This window comes from Protopterus annectens, chromosome 6.part0 (assembly GCF_019279795.1).
Source record: "Protopterus annectens isolate FY-2018-M chromosome 6.part0, PAN1.0, whole genome shotgun sequence".
Classification (NCBI taxonomy): Eukaryota; Metazoa; Chordata; order Ceratodontiformes; family Protopteridae; genus Protopterus; species Protopterus annectens.
This window is the reverse complement of record NC_056737.1, coordinates 1,825,237,037-1,825,256,004: the sequence shown is the minus strand read 5'-3', so window position 1 is coordinate 1,825,256,004 and position 18,968 is coordinate 1,825,237,037. Positions and strand designations below refer to the sequence as shown.

Genomic DNA, 18,968 nt, shown 5'->3' with positions numbered 1-18,968 from the left:
GTGCTTGCCACTGTCTGGCTCTGAAAGATCCTTGGGGTTGCCCTCTACCTCTTGGACGCCTGTATCTGCCCCTTTGAGGTCTGTCCGTGGCTGGAAAGGACCAATTTTTTGAAGGCCAGTTTCTGCTGAAACGTGGAGGCTGAACCTGCAGGAAATCTTTCACTGTTTGCATTGATTTCGCTTTTTCCTCCATTTTCTTTAGCACCTCCTCAGCTTTAACACCAAACAATACATCTTTTTGAAGAGATGCATCTAATAATTTAGCTTTGACATGATCTGGTAAGGTTTGCTCTTTGAGCCCAGCATGCCTACATATAACTGACCCCGTAACAGCAGCTCTACATGAGGCCTCTAAAGCATCAAAACCACACTGCAAGGTATGTTTACCCACTTGCTCTGCACCATGCAACAAATCCTGCAACTCTTAAATCTGGTTGTTCTGGTTGTGTCATCTTGCTTTTCAGCTGAGATATCAAAAACTGTTGATACTTTAACATATGGAACTGACAGTTTAATGCCCTCATGGTTAAAGTGGCCGAGGTGTACACCTTTTTCCCCCACCTTTCTAAAGCTCTGGAATCTCTCTGAAGGTAATGGGTTTTTAGCAGTAGAGGCCTTAATTCCCTTGGGACCCTGTGAAATAGTTTCTGGGTCAGCAGTATGGCTTTTATATAGGAACTGGTGAGAATCAGGAACCCGGTAATACCTGTCTGGTTTGACAGGAGCTGGAGGCAAAGAATCAGGATTAAGGCTGGCTTCTGTGTACACATCATCCAATATATCTAAAACAGGAGGGATAGCCAGAGGCCTATGCTGGGGGAGCAGAAGAAATTCCCTGAGCCTTTTCTTGGAATCAGAGTAATCTTTGCCTTCCTAGTGAAAGTGTTCCCTCAATGTATGCAGGGTTTCCCCAAGAGAGAAGTCCACGGGGGGGGGGGGGGGACTGAGGGAATAGACTCCTCTGCATCAGAGTCTTCGAATGGAGAATAGGCATAATCCTTATCCTCAGATAGTTCCGAGGTAATAGAAGCTTGATCTGAGGAAGGGTAGTCTTCCTCTAATCTGGGCCTTTTGTCAGAGGGGGGGTTGAGAACCCCTGATAAGAGTAATCAAGTCCTCAGCCATTTTGAGCATCTGTTTTTTAGGCATGGTGCCTTGAGAGGGTGTCTGAGGAACCTGTTTTTTGGGTTTCATGGCCGTTTTAGATTTAGTGAAAGGCTTTAATAGAGAAGGAGGAAGGCCTGAAGAACCCTTGAGAAATGGCAGGCCTGTCTAAATTCTGAGTTTCCCCGCCAATCTGTAATAGGAATGGGGGCAGAGGAGCCTGTGACCTCGGGTACTGAAGACACTGGTAATGCATTGTCATCGGTACTCCGGGGCTGCGTAGGCGCCTTGCTGAGTACCGGAGAACCGGTAGTCGGCCCTAGCGTGGTTTCAGTAGGTGGTGCGGACCTCATATGTCGGTCCTTATCTTTGCGTTTTTTGCTCAAAACTAGAGTCTGACTATCCGATGACATAATATAATTAAATTTTTTGCCAAAAAAGTGAAGGGCGAACTCCGCCTGACGCTTAATAGTGCGCTTGTTGCATCTAGCACAAAAACGGCAGGCCGAGACGTCGTGGTCTTTGCCTAACCAAGGTATACAGAAAGAGTGGGAAATCCTTATGCGGTATTTGCTTCCCACATGAAATGCAATTATTAACTTTGTCTGACATCGGTCTGAGGCAAGAAAAGTTTCCCCAATGGGGTACTTGGCTTTCAAGAAGACTTCGGCTGAAATACTTTCGTAAATCTCAGGAGCTGGCCGACCGGCACTTGCGAACTGCTTCTGCTTCGGGCATCGCGCGGCAAGAAAGACTGAAGAAAATGGCGTCGGCTGCCTCTTTTATACCCCTGCAGCACTGACGTCAGGGAAGAAGCGATGACAACCTATGCCGGACCTAGACTTTGGAATTCGGCCAACTGAGGACCCGCTTGACGGCAGGATAACCCATCTGTTATGACTGCAGCTGTATGCACGATGAACATCTTGTCGGAGATATGGGATGCATGGCTAGGCTTAAAAGGCCCATGTGCTCGTTAAGCTAGTAAACCCCTATGAACCTATGCGTAATGACCTAGTGTGACAGTGTGGAGAGGTGGAAGGGGGTAACCAGGATGAGAGCAAGCAGTACCAATGTAATTATAATTATAGCATTATATTTAAGTCTTAGGTGTTTACATTATCGGATTAGTAAAAAAACACAACATTAAATTAGAATAACTCAAAATTAGTTATGAAGCTATGAGAAGGGTGGGAACAAAGAAATGCACATTGCATACAATACAAATCAGAATACTAATTAAAGGGTTTCTAAAACTAGTGCATGGTTCAGATTTAGCTAAGAGTGAGTCCTTCCTGGACCATATACCAAAGTTTAAAATTTATCATTTTAAGTCACTGAAATAAGGTGTAAAAAGATAAGTAAAACAGACAGTTTAAGACGTTTATTTGTAAGACATTTTGAAATACAAGTGTCTTTATCAGTACGAATTCAATGTAGAGAACAACCTTGTTAGAATGCGAACGAGTAAAAATCCTATAATGACAAGGATTTCTCTCAAGGACTGTGTCACTTGCACTAAAATTTCCTTATCAGGACTGTTAAATGATCCACAAATAAACTATTTACTTCAAAATGTCCTTTTTAGTATGAGTTCAAGCTACTCTCTGACGTTACCCATAAACCCAGCCCTTTCTAGAAGAGGGGAGACAAGTGCATTTGCTTTGCTCTTTGAGGAATTCTACAGGTCTTCCATCTCTACCCCCAAAGAAACTGCACCCCTAAGCAAACTCTGAGGGATCTACAGTTAATTGGGGATCACAGGAGAATCATTTGATACCTTCAAAAGTGCAGTTCCTTTTTGACAGAGCCCAAAACAGGAATCTGAAATTCCAGAAAATGGAAGATAATGGGTCCACATGTTCTTTGCAAACCACTGAATTTTCCTCATGTGTAACGTAGAGAGAGGAATCATGAGAATCATAGAAGGCATGAACCCTAGAATCCTGAGTCTGACTGCAGCAGCTCAGAAATGTTCCCAGATAAAAATATGCCTTGTCTTGTATAAAACAGCTTTCCTGAAGTCTCTAAGGCAGCCCAAAAATACAATCCTGTGTGATGGAGTTAAGGAGAATGTGTGTACATTTGTTATTCTACTTAGTAAAAAAGACAAAACCTGTGTTAAAGCCTCTTGACCTTTGTGAACAGACTGCAAAATTTAATCAAGATATGTGACTAAGGAAATATGTTAATCCCATGCAGTCTGTAATGAGCTATCACTGGAGTTAGACATTTTGTAAGCACTCTTGGAGCTGTCAATCCAAAGGGTAATGCAGAGAACTTGTAATGTGAACCAGACACAGATAAAAGAAATTTAAGCTTACGGCAATGAGAATGAGACAAACATCCTTTGGACCCAAGGTTACCACATCACTCAAAGGAAGGTTGAGAGGTAACTGTGCTTGAAGGGTCAGAATTTTGAATTTTGGCACTTACACACAGATTTGGAAAGGAAAGATCTGGAACTTATCTCCAAGTAAGCTCCTTCTTTGCTACAAGAAATATTCTAGACTAGAAGCCTTTGCCCCTTTGATCTAAAGGCACTCCTATGACACCTAGGAGGAGTAAAAGTTGAAGAACGGGAGGGGGGGGGTGGCGGTTGGAATAGTCTTGTGATTAGAATTGTATATAAAATTGATAGCCAATTGGATAGTGTTACCTTAGAAACCGGATGGCCTTTTCTAATATGTCTGAATACGAGAAAGAGCCGGTATGACTTTCTGAATTGTGATGTCCAGTGCAAATAGAAATGCAACTGTCCATGGATATCTAAAAGGTGGAGTGTGTACTCTGTTTTGAAAATCTGGAAACACCACCAGTAATTCAATATAGACTGGTTGAGGTTAGTTTCCAAAACCACCTTAGGTAAAAAGGAAGGGTTCCTTCTCAGATAGTTATTAAAAGAAGCATCTTCCATGCTAAGTATTTCAAATCACATGTAGCAGAAGGTTCAAAAGGTAGGTAAACAAGCTTCGACAATACAAAATTCAAGTCCAAGGCAGAATAGGGTTTCTGTACATAGGGCATATTAAAGTAGTACCTTTGAGGAATGCCTTACAAAGTCTGTTTGACATTATGGTGGTACCACTGTCCCCTGTGTGAAAATTAGAGATGGCTGCTAATTGAACCCTAATAGTAGCTGCAGCAGTATCGGTTTAGTAATATCACATGTGTGGTCAACTCAGTTTGGCCTCCGCCACAAGGTAAGAATTCAGTGTGACCAGTCTGCATCTCAGATGAACAAAAAGTTCCGGAATTTACTTTTCTCATCCATCTGTCTAATGGGCAGGACAAGGATGCATCCAGTCCAAGACTAGAATCAGAGGTTATTTTATTCTACCCCATTTCTTCTGACGAGTTTCATATAGCAGTCCATGTTTCACAGAGTCATTTTAGCAGCCCTACTGCCCACACAAATGTGGTTCCCACGGTTATGGAATGTTTGTGAGGAACCACCTTCTCAGCTAGTTTAACGAGGACTGTGGTTTCTCACCCTTTCAGGAAGGAATGTGCACACCTTCTAGGTCCGAAATCAGCTTGGCTCTTCCACTTCAACCAACGGCATGCATGGCAGTGGAAATTCTGTCATAGTTTTAAAAGCTCATCACCTAGAAATTGTTTTGACAATCTGGGCTACACAACATTGTTCAGGTCTTAGACCCCATTTCAAAAGTTCGAGTATCTGTTGTAAAAATAGACTGTGCCAAAATATTTGTCAGTTAAAGCTCATCTTATTGGCATATGCAACTTTTTCACTGGGCAGAATTTGTCCTCAGCTTTTCTTAAAGTCTGCAAAGTCTCCCTGAGGTGTGCCTTTCAATTATCTTCCCTCACAGAACCTACACTTTATTTGGAAATGCTCCTTTCCAGTTTTTGAAATGTAAAATATTTTTGAAAGCCGGAGATATAGGGTAGCATGGGAAAGGTGATGTACAAATGTAGCCTGGGAAAGTAATAGCCAAGGAGCAGAGTATGCAAAGTCCTAAAGGTTAATAGTGAATTCTTAAAGTAGATGCGACATTACAGTAAGTGCTTAACTACATCTGTATACTATTAAACTCACTGCCTTCTCTCTATAAATTATCTAATGCAAATGTAATACTATTTTGGTGGCCCAGTATGCATAGTCTCTATACAGTCTGTTAATTTTTAAGAGTGTTTGCAGTTCTGAAGTTCTCACCTCTATATGGGGTCCTGCCCCACAGAGGCATCACAAATTTCTAATGGTGATAGTGTTCACCTGATGAAGTTCTAAACTGAGCATGAAATTCTAAACTTTGGACAATAAATTTTAGCTGTGCCATGATACGTTAATCCAAGGTATGTTTTTTGGCTTGTGCTTCTTGGGTTTGTTAACATACGCCTAGAAGTGCTAAATGTGGTCATGTATGTTGTACATTCCACTGGCAGCAATTAAAATGTGGATAATCAAAACTTAAGTCTAGCCTCAGCAAGTGACTCAACTACATTACATATCTTACCTGGAGAGAGGAGAACCCCAAACAAAATGGTGGACCATGGGCTAGAACCAGTCACCTTAGCTTCTAAAGCCTAAGTCAAGTAAAGCTTACAAAACGTTGCTCTGCTTTCTATTTAAACTGTTCTGCAAAAGCAAAAATACATACCAAATTGTGTATGACATTTGTTAAGGTCCATACAACTGGAACACTGAAGAATGGAATGCTAAGAAGAACAACATGAAGCATTCCCACCCCAAGAGCATATGCTAACCACATTCCTCGGCTGTTCATTACCCTGGTATTAGGGTTCACCTCACTGTGTGCAACCCCTACGTTCATTACGAGTGCTGTAAAACAAACAGACAAAAGAAAAAATAGAATAACCCAATTAAAAATTTACCAGTAAAAGGCACATCTTAAAGCTGCTATACACAAAACTGCATTACATGGAACAATAAAGCATTTGATGGCAAGATGATGCAATACATATTTACAGAACAGGACAACTAATGTCAAAAAGTACAAAGATAATTTGTGTTTTTTACATATGCACCAAAAAAAAAAAAAAAAAAAAAAAAAATTGTGTGCTCATCATAACTTTCCATCAGAGTTGTTGCTTTTCATTTGTCTTCAACCTGTGAGATGAATCCAGGACGAATCCAACCCGGCCGCATTCTCCTGCATCGAATCTGAGCTCCACGCTCCTCCCCTACCCATAATGCCCCTGCCTCCCTCCTCCCGTCAGATAGAGTTTGCTGCCAACCATAGCATCCCAGCCTGACACAATGCCTTACTCCTTGGCAAACATACCCAGAAAGTACCACAGAGAAGAACAAGTCATGCCAAAGTAAAAGTTACGTCTCTTCTGGCTGGTCAACCACAACGCCCACAAAAAACTAACTTCTTTATCTGAAAATGTTTTCATTTGCTCTTCAACCTGTGGGACAGAGACCCCAGCTACAAAAAACCTAGGATGCCTGCATGGAAAGATATTCCAGAGCATGGCAGAGCCGAAGGATGCCCTGCTTCTGGATAGAATATCCAACTTGTAATGGGAAATGAAAGTATGTGACAATGTCCAGAGAGCCAGACAGCAAATATCATCCAAGGAAACTCTGGACCAAAAGGCAGCTGAAGTTCATAGGTTCATAGGTTTATACTAGGCTATCTGCCCTAAGGCATTTATAAGCCTAGCCCAAATTTTTGTGGCTTACGCCACCCCTTATATGAAAAAATACTGTGCCCATTAGTTTTTTGTGCCTCTGTCCAGCAGTGACACAGAGATGATTCCCGGGGTAAACCTACGATCTCTCATCCACAGGTCTAGATTTCTCTTGAACAGAGTCAGCGAGGTGCTCTGCCTCACATGGACCGGGATTTTATTCCACAGCATAGGGAGTCTGAGTGATAAATCTATCCCTCCAGCACGTCCTATTTATATCCGTGCTAAGGTTTAAGTTGCTTGCTCTAGTGGTTTTGGTGGATTTGGATTTTTTGAGGTGGAGCATGTCCATTAATTCCGGGTTGGACATGGCCTTGTATGTCAGGCACATGTCACCTCTGAGCAGACGGTATGCGACTGAATAGAGCTGGAGTTTCTTCAATCTGGCAGCATATGACAGATTTTGGAGTCCCTTTATCCTTTTGGTGAGGAACTTTTGGGGTCTCTCCAATTGCTGCAGATGTCTGGTGAGATACATCCCGAATGGGGCATTGTACTCGATCATTGGTCTGATAAGTGAAGAGTACACTGGAACAATGACCTCACTAGATCTGGATGTGAATCCCTTCATGATCAGGTGGGCAATGTAGAAGGCCTTTCTAACCACTTTAGCAATGTGAGTGTCAAAAGAAAGGCCACTGTCAACCTGGGTCCCCAGGTCCCTGATAACCTCTTCTGTGCTTAGTGGATTGCCACCTATATGGTAGCTTGGGGTTACCTTGTTTTTCCTGAAGGGTATGACTATACATTTTTTGGCGTTTAACTTCAGGCCATGGCTCTGGCACCAGCTATCTGTTTCCGTGAGTCCTTTCTGAAGGATATCAGTGTCCGATGCACTTTCCACTATGGCGCCCAGTTTGCAGTCGTCTGCAAACTTTGTCAGCCAAAGTCCTCCCATGCTGGCCTGTACTTCTGAGAAGTAGATGCCAAACAAGAGGGGGCCAAGGACCAAGCCCTGTGGGACACCACTTGTGACCGGCTTGGAGTCTGACACAGCGCCAGCAACTCCAACCCTGTGGGTTCTGTCCTTAAGCCAGTTTGCAACCCATCTTGTGACATATGGGTTTACATTTAAGCTGGTAAGTTTTTCTACAATACTCGAGTGGGGTATTGTGTCGAAAGCCTTTGCAAGGTCAAGGTAGGCTGTATGGACTGCCTTTCCCTCATCAATGGCCTTGGTGACTGTTTCGAAGAAGTCAACCAAGTTCAAAAGGCATGATCTTCCCTTGACAAAGCCAAACTGGGTCGGGTCCAATGTCTGCAAGTCCCCTATATCTTTGTTTATGAGCTCCATTATGATCCTCTCCATAGCTTTGCAGACTAGACTTGTTAAGCTTATGGGCGGTAATTACCAGGGTCCGTAGAGGCGCCGCCTTTGTGGAGTGGGACCACAGTTGCCGTATGCCACTCCTTGGGCACGTATCCTGTGGTAAGGCTGAGATTAAACAGCTGCCTTATGTGCGGGGTTAATTCCTCATTTAGCTCGTGTAGCACACAGCCGGGGACACCATCCGGTCCCATTATGCTGTGTTTTTAGCTTTAGAGAGAGCAGCTTTCACCTGCGCATTTGAGATGTCCGGGAGGCTACACTCGGCTGGGATAGTTATCTCTCCTTTAGGGGGGGAGAGGGGGGTGAAGTTTGCACTGAACCTGTCTGCCAATATGTTGGCAATGTCTGTGGGTTCAGTGATTTTTGTATCATTTTGGACTAATTCTGAGCATATCTGGGAGTTTCCACCCAGGTTCCTAACATAGCTGAAAAAGGCCTTATGATTGTCCTTTGAATCCATGGCAATTTTTCTCTCAAAGAGTGCTCGTATTTTTTTTACTAATAATGATCAGGGGTGACTTCCCTTTTATGGATTTTGTTCTATCATGTAATAGCTTTCTCCTCTTATTGTAAAGTTTGTTAATGGCTGGGGCCCACCAGACTGGACGTTTGCCCTTTGTGGAAAGAGTCTTGGTTTTATTTGGGATTGCCTGATCCATGCAGTCCTGGAGGTGTTTATAGAAGGCATTTGTAAGGGCTTCCGCAGCTTGGGTTGTGGTTTCCTCTGGCTCAGGGGCCTTGAAGGATACTACACCAGTCTTGAGTAGTGTGAAGTTTGCTTTAGAGAAGTTCTTCACTATGGTCTTTTTTGTTTGGGGTGGTGGCGGGATGTGGATTTCCAGTGAGATTAGTTTATGATCAGATCTCACCAATGCGGGATATACTTCCGGTGTGGAGCATTTTGTCCCCATGTTTGTGACAATGAGATCTAGTATATTTTCTCCTCTCGTGGGAACAGTGACTAGCTGTTCCATGGCATTTGAATTTATGAACTCCAGGAACCGTTGGGCTAGAAAGTTAGGGCTTGAGTAATGTTCCCAGTCTATATTCGGGTAGTTGAAGTCACCCAATATGATGGTGTTTGGAGATACATTTATACCCTCCAGTGTCTTCAGGAAGGCTGTGTGGGGTTCCTGAGTTTGAGAGGGTGGCCTGTAGCATGCTACAATTTGTAAAGCAGTTTTGCCTATGGTTAGTTGCACCTGGATGGTTTCCGAGCTTCGTGCGTTGCCACCAACCTGGAGGTGTGGGTATCCTTTATGAATATGGATACACCCCCTCCTTTTGTGGTGTGGTCTGGGTTTTGGGGCCGGAACGCATGATATGAGGTAAAACCTAATAGTGCCGGGTGCTCTCAGGAGCCTTGAACCAGGTTTCAGTTACAGCACAGACATAGATGTTCTCCATACTGAGAAGGGCCTCGAGTGCGTGCATTTTGAGATTTAGACTTCTGGCATTGAGCAGCATTACCCTCAGTTTCTTCCCATTTTTGTTTTCTAGGGTGGTAGGTTTAGAATTTGAGCCTTGCCTAAAAAGGCACTATGGGGTGGCAAGAGCCTTAGCCAATATCCAGAATCCCAGGGTGACAGGTGCAAGCCGTCCCTTGCAGCAGCGTGGCTTGTCAAGCATGTCATCCCAGGCAGACAGACACTGGACCCCTTTGAATGACACCAGACATTAAGCCAATTGTTAAAGCTGATCATCTTGTCTCTATATTGTGGCATCATTCTTGGTGAAGGAAGGATACTGCTCAGGGTTAGGGTCATACCTGCCTGGGCTACATAATCAGAGAGCTCCTCTATGTCTCTTTTCATGTAGTCCAGGGAGGTACGTCTCAGGTTGTTCACACCAGCATGGACAATGATTGTGTCATATTTGTACTTGCCGTGGAGTGACCCGAGTGCTTGTGTTATGTGGCGGATTCTAGCGCCCGATAGGCAGCTTACTGTGACCCTCTCCTTGTTCAGCCTGGTGAGTGGGACGTCAGTGTGTCTGACTATGGAGTCACCTATGACAAGTATGTTTGGTGTTGTATTTGGCCTTAAGGGCTGTGACTGCTTTGCACACTGCTTTTGTGGTTTATGTGTTGCTTGTGGGGTGTCTTGAGGTAGCAGTTGTTTGGGTGTCTGCTTTGGAGGCCTCTGCTGTTTAGGTAAATTTTTACTCAGAGCCTCCGAGTATGTCTCTGTGTGTTTATGTGTTTGATTCAGTGGAGTGGTAGCATTATGTGAGGCTGGTTTTGTGGTGTGTGTAGTTGCCTTCTCCTGTCTGGTCTTGCCAGTCCGGAGTTGAGAGAGCTCAGCCTCCAGTTTGGCTAAATAGCTGCATCTCTCGCAAGTATTTGTGTTATGTGGGAGGAGGAGAGGGTTGTCTGTGTACATGAGGCAGTTATAACATTGCCTCAAGATTCCCAGATTCACCAGCTGGACCGGAGAGGAGATTGACAACTGACCTTTGGACATGCTAGAATAATATTGGGAAATCCTTAATTGAAAACAAGGGCCAGTGGGGAGTGAGGGTGTAGTGCTTTTAATTTTTAGTGCTGACTTATACAAGTGCCAGGTAACTTGAGTGCAATGTGTTACAAGTAACTAAATGCAAAAACGACAAACAGTAACTTTCTTTCAAGTGAAACAAGGAAATAAGTACAGTAAGCAATGCAGATATCACTAGTGATCCACAGAAGCGCTGAGAAGTTGCGTATTAGGTGGAATTAGCTTCCAGGGAAATAACAAGCAAACAAACAACAAGCATATAAACAAAGCTAGATTCAGCAGGCCTGGATCTAGTCTATGCTAGAGCAAACAAGGTGAACCAATTTCAGTAAGATACAGTTCAAATATTCAGGCACTATAAACCTTTAACCAGAAATTCCCAGCTCAGAAGGGCAGAGTCCAGCCTCTTCTCCCACAAGAGTGCAGACCACGAACCTTCTTAATGTAAAATAACTGGCCTGAAGCCCAAGTGCCTAAACCAGAACTAATACACTTGGACACTGGGCTCTCAATCAGCAGTTCCCAACTTAGAAGGATGAAAGCTACCTGTCCTGCCACCACAGTGCTTGCCACAAACCTTCCTAATGTAAAACAACTGGTCTGAAGCCCAACTGCTTAATCCAAAAGACTTGAATGATAGCTACACTTTAATCAAGTTACAACCAAGCAGTAATAAATACCATTGAATACTTTAGAGAATGTCTGGATTAGTGCTCAAGTTACACAAACAAAGCTAGATCCAGCAGGCCCGAATCCAGTCTATACCACAGCAAACAAGGCGCACCAACTTCAGTAAGAAACAGTTCAGATATGCATGCACTATAAGCCTTTAACCAGAAATTCCCAGCTCAGAAGGGCAGAGTCCAGCCTCTCCTCCCACAAGAGTGCAGACCACGAACCCTCTTAATGTAAAATAACTGGCTTGAAAGCCCAAGTGCTTAAACCAGAATTAATACACTTTTAGAATAACAGACACTGAGCCCTCAATCAGCAGTTCTCAACCTAGAAGGATGTAAGCTACCTGTGGCCTAGTAGAATGTGCCTTAACTGACCTGGCAGAGATAATCCTTTGGCTGAATATGCCACAATTATGCACGGAGAGATCAAACTAGCAATGGTGATCTTTGATACAGGCTTCCCTAAAAGGGTTTAGGGTAGAAACAAAAATGTTGATCAGACTTACGAAAAGACTTCTATGCAAGCAAAAACATAATTGCCTGTGAACATCCAGCATGTGCAAATTTATACTCTCCATTATTTTGAAAATTCAGAAAGAAAACAGGGAGAAGGTTCCGAAACCACCTATGAAAGGAAAAAAAAAAAAAAAAAGATTAGTGTGCAAGGACACCCTGTCTTTATGGGAGACCATATAAGGAGGCTTAACCAATATGGCTTGAAGCTCCGACACTCTTTTGGCTGAAGTAATGGCAATCAGGAAGGCAGTCTTCCAAGACAAAAACTGCAAGTCCACTGAAGCTGTGGATTCAAAGGGGGAAGAAACAAAGGCGTGGAGGACCAAAGTGAGGTCCCAGGGTGGTGTGGGGTCCTTGACTGGGGGCCTAAGAAGAAAGGTACCTTTCAAAAAAAAGGCTTTACAAAGCTTAGACCAAACCAGGGAAGCTGAATGATCTCCCAAGTGGAAGTTATAGTTGCCAGCTGAACCTGAACAATAGAAAAACTACCACCCTGTTAAAAAATACCTGTTAGAAACTCTAAAATGGCAGGAACCAGGGCAGTAAATGGGTTCTAAGTCCCACAGATGCCCACATCGAAAAACATTTCCGCTTATTAGAATAAACCCTCCTAATGGAAGATTTCTGAGCTGCTACCAACATCTTCTTAACTAAAGGAGACAGCCCAGGAGTCCTAATAATCATGGGAACTGCAGCAACAAAGCAGTAAGCTTCAGACTGGCCACATCTGGGTGTGGAATCCCTAAGGGATGTGAAATTAGATCCGGAACCGGATCCAATGTCTGAGGGGGTACACTATGCGAGACCACATAAAAGGGAACCATACTTGGCATGGCCAGAATGGGGAAATGAGGTTGAAGAGTTGAGTTCCCCAGCTGTCGAGCTTTCTGGAGGAAATTCAACAGGGGAGAGGAGGATAAGCATACAGAAGACAGAAGGGCCAAGCATGAACCAGAACATCTCTGGGGACTTCAGAGTAAAAAACTCGTTGCACTTAAGAGTTGGAAGGAGAGGTGAAGAGATTGTAGCAAGGCTAACCCCACTTAGAAAGATCTGTTTCGCTATTGAAGGATTCAGAGACCAATTGTAAGGCATCATGATAGACCTGCTAAGCCTGTCTGCTAGAATGTTGGATTTCCCTGGAATGTACATTTCTACCAGAAAACTGATGGTAGGGATCACCCACTCCCAATGGCTTTGTGAAAAAGGGGATAAGACCTGGCTCCCCCCTGCTTGGTGATTATCAGACTACAGACATGTCTGTCTGGATGGCAATCGTCCCTAGGGGAAGATGGGCATGAAGAGCTTACAACACCAAGAGCACTGCCTTCATCTCTAAGATGAATATATGCAATTGGGTCTCCAGGGAAGACCAAGTGCCTTGGACTGTCTTTCCCCAAGTAATGCCTCCCACCTGAGTAGGGATGCGCCCGTCATCGCTGTGGTCGATGGAGCAGGAAGAATAAACAGGCAACTCTGACGGTCCAGGGATTGAATCCACTAGAGAAGAGAATCCATCTGTCTGCATTTTGAGAGGGCAGCCAGAAAGTGAGCATGTACGAGCGTGACAGACAACACAAACTAGCTAAGTTAAAGTTATTAAGCCTCAATCCTGATGTGTTTGTACCTAATAAAGCTGCTTGAACAGAATCCATGAATGCTGGTCTGTTTTACCCTGACCAGACTAGCTACATGGTGTCAGAACCGAAATTCCAGAGACTGCTTTTCAGAGCTACGAGGTTAAACAGTGAAGATAAACTAAGTGAACAGAGCATAAGAAAGGGCCAGAAATGGACCAAAGGTAATGAAAACTTGTATGAACGATTTTTTTTTAAATAAAAGATAAAATGGAGCATTACAAGGGCACAAACTGTATTATTAAACAAGCGAGAGACACGAAAAGTTTATTAATTAAGCAATGTTTAAAAATTAAGATACTTGATAAAACAATTATCAAAAAGTATAATGGGCATGAAACAAGATTGAACGAGCAAAATAAATATAAGGGCAAAAAGGGCACATTAAGCATATAGCGAGACAACTGCTTTTTTTGGGCAAACTACTATGGTTTGGCAAACTATTTCACACTGATTAATGCTATTAAGGGCATAACTAGAGTTATTCAAAGTATCTCAGTGTGTACTTATTACTGTGCAATTAGTAAGAAGAGTTTGTGCATAAAGTGCAAATATTTCAAAACTGCAGTCAAAATACAGTCATTTAGAAAAGTTTCTAGTGCTGGGTGTGTGTATTTGCAAAGCACCACCATTACAGAGCATTTCTTGCACTAGAGAGAGTGATTTAGCAAAGTATAGCCTTTCTGGGAAAGTTTCTGTGTGCTGTGTACTGTTTATTTGCAAAGTGCAGTTACTTCGAAATGTTATTTACTCTGAGCTTCTTCTGCCCAGTTTATTCGCACAATGCAGTTATTTTGAAATGTTTCTTACACTGAAAAGAGGGTATTTCAACAGTATTCTTGTGCCAGAGAGACTTGCTTCACAAAGTTCAGTTATTCAGAGGCTTGTTGTGCTATTGGGCATAGTTACAAACACTGGCATAAATTTGAGGCATATGTGCAAGTGTGCATGTTTGTACAGTTAAAAGTGGACTTTGGTTACATTGTGTTTTACTGTAATTTGTTGGCATGGCAGACGGATTTCGAAAACCATCACCACTTATCTTTGATCAGAATATTACAGAGAATTGGAGAACATTTGAGCAACAGTACATTATTTTTATACAAGCAGCTTATTCTGACAAAGATGCATGCATCAATGCATTCATTTTGCTAAACCTAGCTGGGTAAAACACCACTGAAAAAAAGAGTTTGTTCATTTGTGTATGCACCAGCAGTGGTATGAAGGAGACTGTGTATACAGTCATTGTACAGGCTAAAATCAAGGGAAGACACAGAGTGTCTGAAATACAAATTCAGGGGAAATGTGCAACCCCCAGACAAATATTCGAGAGGAATTTGTTTTACACAAGAAATCAAAGGCCGGGAAAAACTTTTGCAGCTTATATTACTGACCTGAGAAATAAAGCTAAAATGTGTAGGATCAGTAACAAGTAGTTAAAGGATAGGTTTGTGTGTGGTATTAGCATTTTGCTTTGCGACAGTGATTTAAACGCTGAGCAAAGCTACTGAGATTTGTCATATTCATGAAGTTACAGAAAGGCACACAGCAGGCGATAAGTGCATGGTCTCAGCAAGCACCAGAGCAAATGTAGACAGCATGCAACATATGGCTAGCAGAAGCAGGCCTAAGCACATGGCAGCTATAACCCCTGCAAATGTGACAGGTAAAACTTTCCAGCAAGTTCTAAGAAAGACATGCTCAGTGCAGTACAAGTGAGTCATCAAAACTCAAATCAAACTAAATTGTAAACTGTCACAACTGCGGTGCCAATCATGAGTCTAAAGAGAAAAATGTTTGGCATTTAGACGGCAATGCCACAAGTGAAAAAAAGTGGAACCATTTTCAAAAGTACTGTAAATCAAGTAAACCTCACACAGTTATAAAGGTAGGTCACTTAAAAAAGCAAGTTGATCATAGAGACAGCTGCAACCTAAGTGTTTTGTATTGCCGAGATCAATGCTAAAACCACAGAGCACAAAGCATACACTGGTTCAAAGTGTAAATGCTATGTCAGCAGACACTTTTGCTATGTCAGCAGACACTTTTGCTAAGGTGAGAGCTGGTGAGCTACTTAAGGTGGCTAGTTGTGCAAAACTTGTTGCTTATGGAGGTGAGGAAATTCAAACCAAAGGCTCAGTGGTGCTTTCATGTTATTTGGCTAGGAACTGCTACAGCTTACTATTCAATGTAGTCAGAAGACCTGTGCAGTCATCGTTGGGTCTCAAGAGACAATGAGAATGAATTTGCTTTCCTTTATCAAAAGAAGTTCATGATATAAGCACACGTCCTAGTTCCAATTTTACTAAAGCTATTTTCTCAGAGTATGATCTGTGGTGGTGGTGCTGTGGTAGTGCTGTCGCCTCACAGTAAAACACTGTCCGGTTCGACTCTCAGCTAGAGCATCTTCTGCATGGAGACATGCATGAATGGGCGTACCTTCGTTGAAGGTTGTGCGTTAGGGCTGGCAACTCAGCACGTAAAAATCAACTGCCAATCATTAGCAGACTGGAGTTCTGCTGTGGCGACCCCTAACCGGGAAAAGCCGAACATTGATGAGGGCAAAGCAGTCCATACAGCATACCTGGACTTGGCTAAGGCCTTCGACACAATACCCCACTCAGGCATCATAGATAAGCTAAACAGCTTAAAAGTAAACCCTTATGTCACTAGAAGGGTTGCAAACTGGCTAAAGGACAGAACCCATAAAGTTAAAATCGCTGGAGCAATGTCAGACTCAAAGCCAGTCACAAGTGGTGTCCCACAGGGATCTGTCCTGGGACCCCTCTTGTTCGGCATTTATTTCTCAGATGTTAAAGCAAACATGGGAGGGCTGTGGCTGACAACGTTCGCAGATGACTGCAAACTAGGCGCCATAGTCGATACACCAGCAGATACACACATCCTACAAAAAGGCCTCACTGAAACGGACAACTGGTGCCGTAGTCACGGCCTTAAACTAAATACCAAAAAATGTATAGTCATCCCTTTTGGAAAAAACAAAGTACCCACAAATTATCACATAGACAGCAACCCACTGAGTACGGAAAAAGTAATCAGAGACCTAGGGACCCAAGTAGACAGCGATCTCTCATTTGACACCCACGTTGCCAAAGTGGTTAGAAAAACATTCTACCTTGCACACCTCATCATGAAGAGTTTCACATCCAGATCCAAGGATGTCATTGTACCCTATATTCCTCCCTCATCAGACCCATGATTGAGTACAATGCCCCATTTGGTATGTACCTCACCCGGCACTTGCAACAGCTGGAGAGACCACAAAAGTACCTCACCAAAAGGATCAAGGGTCTCCAACATAGGTCTTATTCTGCCAGACTAAAGAAACTTCAGCTCTATTCAGTAGCATACCGCCTGCTCAGAGGTGATCTCTGCCTGACGTACAAGGCGATGTCCAATCAGGATCTGATGGACATGCTCCACCTCAAAAACTCCAAATCCATCAAGACCACGAGAGCTAAAGACTTAAACCTCAGCACAAATTTGAATAGGACATGCTGGAGGGATAGATTCATAACCCAGAGGCTTCCCATGCTTTGGAACAGATCCCAGTTCGTATTAGGCAGAGCCCCTCACTGACTCTCTTCAAGAGAAATCTTGATGAGTGGATGGGAGATCGTAAGTTTACCCCAGGGGTGACATCTGTGTCACTGCTAAACAGGGGCACAGTAAACTCATTTTATTATATGAGGACCTTCACTGTGTCACTACTAGACAGAGGCACAGTATTCTAGATTTATTCTGTACATTTTTATACCATTTCATGGGGTGGCAAAAGCCACATCACTATGGCTAGGCTTACAAATGCCCCAGGGCAGATAGCCTAGTACTATACTATGAAACTTTGAAACTATGAAACAACAATGTTTGATCACAAATCTTCACCACGGACCATTTTCAGTACACCATTTGGAAGACAATCCTCAGGATGCCATCTGAAATAAATTCTGCAATCGAAGTCTTTCAGCATGCAATGGAGCAAATTTTTTCGGGTTATCCTTGTGCCATAAGAGAGGAGGATTTACTGGTTGGAGGCAATGGTAAAGCAGAGCATGACAGAAACCTTAGAAAATTCTAGACAGAGCATGTGAATTAAACTTGAAGCTTAATCCCCTGAAGTGCAAATTCAGACTACCAAAAGTTACATATGTAGCTCACTTATTTATTTACTAGTACTGGCTTGCGACCAGACCTGTCCAAGCAAGCAGCTATTTTACAGATGCCAGCACAAGATGATGTTCATACCAAGAAAACGTTATAGAGCTTGGTCAACTAACGAGGCAAGCTTATACCAGACTTCAGTGAGATGACAGCACCTTTGAGAAGGCAGAAGCACAAAAAATGTTACATGGTCTTGGCTGGAACAGCACCAGAAGGCATTTGAAGACCTTAAGCAGAAAATTACCACCCCACCCACATTAAGATACTATGATGTCAATAAACCAGTCACTCTTTCCTGTGATGCTTCAAAATTTGATCTTGGCGCAGTTGTTCTTCAAGAAAGCAGACCAGTAGCATATGCATCTAGATGTCAATAAACCAGTCACTCTTTCCTGTGATGCTTCAAAATTTGATCTTGGCGCAGTTGTTCTTCAAGAAGGCAGACCAGTAGCATATGCATCTAGATCTCTTACCCAAACTGAAATGCAATATGCTCAAATTGAGCAACAACAACTTTTAGCAATATTATTTGCATGTTCAAAGTTTCATGATTATATTTATGGTCGAGCTATTCAGATAGAGACTTCTCCCCAACCTCTAATCACCATTTTAAAGAAGCCTATGCATTCTGCTCCAGCGAGATTACAAAAAAAGATGCTCAAATTGAAAAAGTACAACTTCAAAATAGTCTATAACAAAAGGCAAACTTCTTTATCTGGCAGATACCTTAACCAGATTGCCTAGAAATACAACAGAACAGCTTCATGCAGAGAATTTTGGCTTTGATGTCATGGAAGTGCATAGAACAGCTTCATGCAGAGAATTTTGGCTTTGATGTCATGGAAGTGCATAATATTTCTATCACAAGACTTGGAACCGAAAGATCATACAAAGACTTATCCAATTTTCCAACAGCTCAACCACTGCATTAATGTTGGGTGACCATCAAAGCAATCTAGTGCACCACCTGAAGTGCAAAACTTCTTTTCCTTATTGGGATGAGATGTTGATGGAAGATGGCATTATTTTCAAAGGTCCTAAACTTGTTGCTCCTACTTCCTTACAGCATGAATATATCCAGATTTTGCACCATGGTCACCCAGGTTCTGAATCTACCAAAAGAAGGATGAGAGGACTATATTTTGGCCTTCTCTAGCATAAGACATTTTAAAGTACTTTCAAAGTCAAATTCAAAAGTACTTTCTTCATGTTCAGTATGCAATAGTACTAAACCGCATTTGCAAAAAGAACCACTTCAGCCAAGTCAAGTTCTTGAACTACCTTGAGCAACAGTAGCCACTGATATACTAGAGTGGAACAATCAGCATTACTTAGTGTTGGTAAA

General features: G+C 42.7%; 1 protein-coding gene across 5 annotated transcripts in view; it reads right to left on the bottom strand.

Moving 5' to 3' along the window:
- ORMDL1 (ORMDL sphingolipid biosynthesis regulator 1) overlaps window positions 1–18,968 on the bottom strand; it is a 354,980-nt gene that overhangs the window by 280,979 nt on the left and 55,033 nt on the right. For all 5 annotated transcript variants that reach the window (XM_044075175.1, XM_044075173.1, XM_044075174.1 and 2 more), the window contains one exon: window positions 5,730–5,911. In XM_044075175.1, the coding sequence (XP_043931110.1) occupies window positions 5,730–5,903 (174 nt within the window). In that variant the 5' untranslated portion in view covers window positions 5,904–5,911. The remainder of the gene's footprint in view (window positions 1–5,729; window positions 5,912–18,968) is intronic.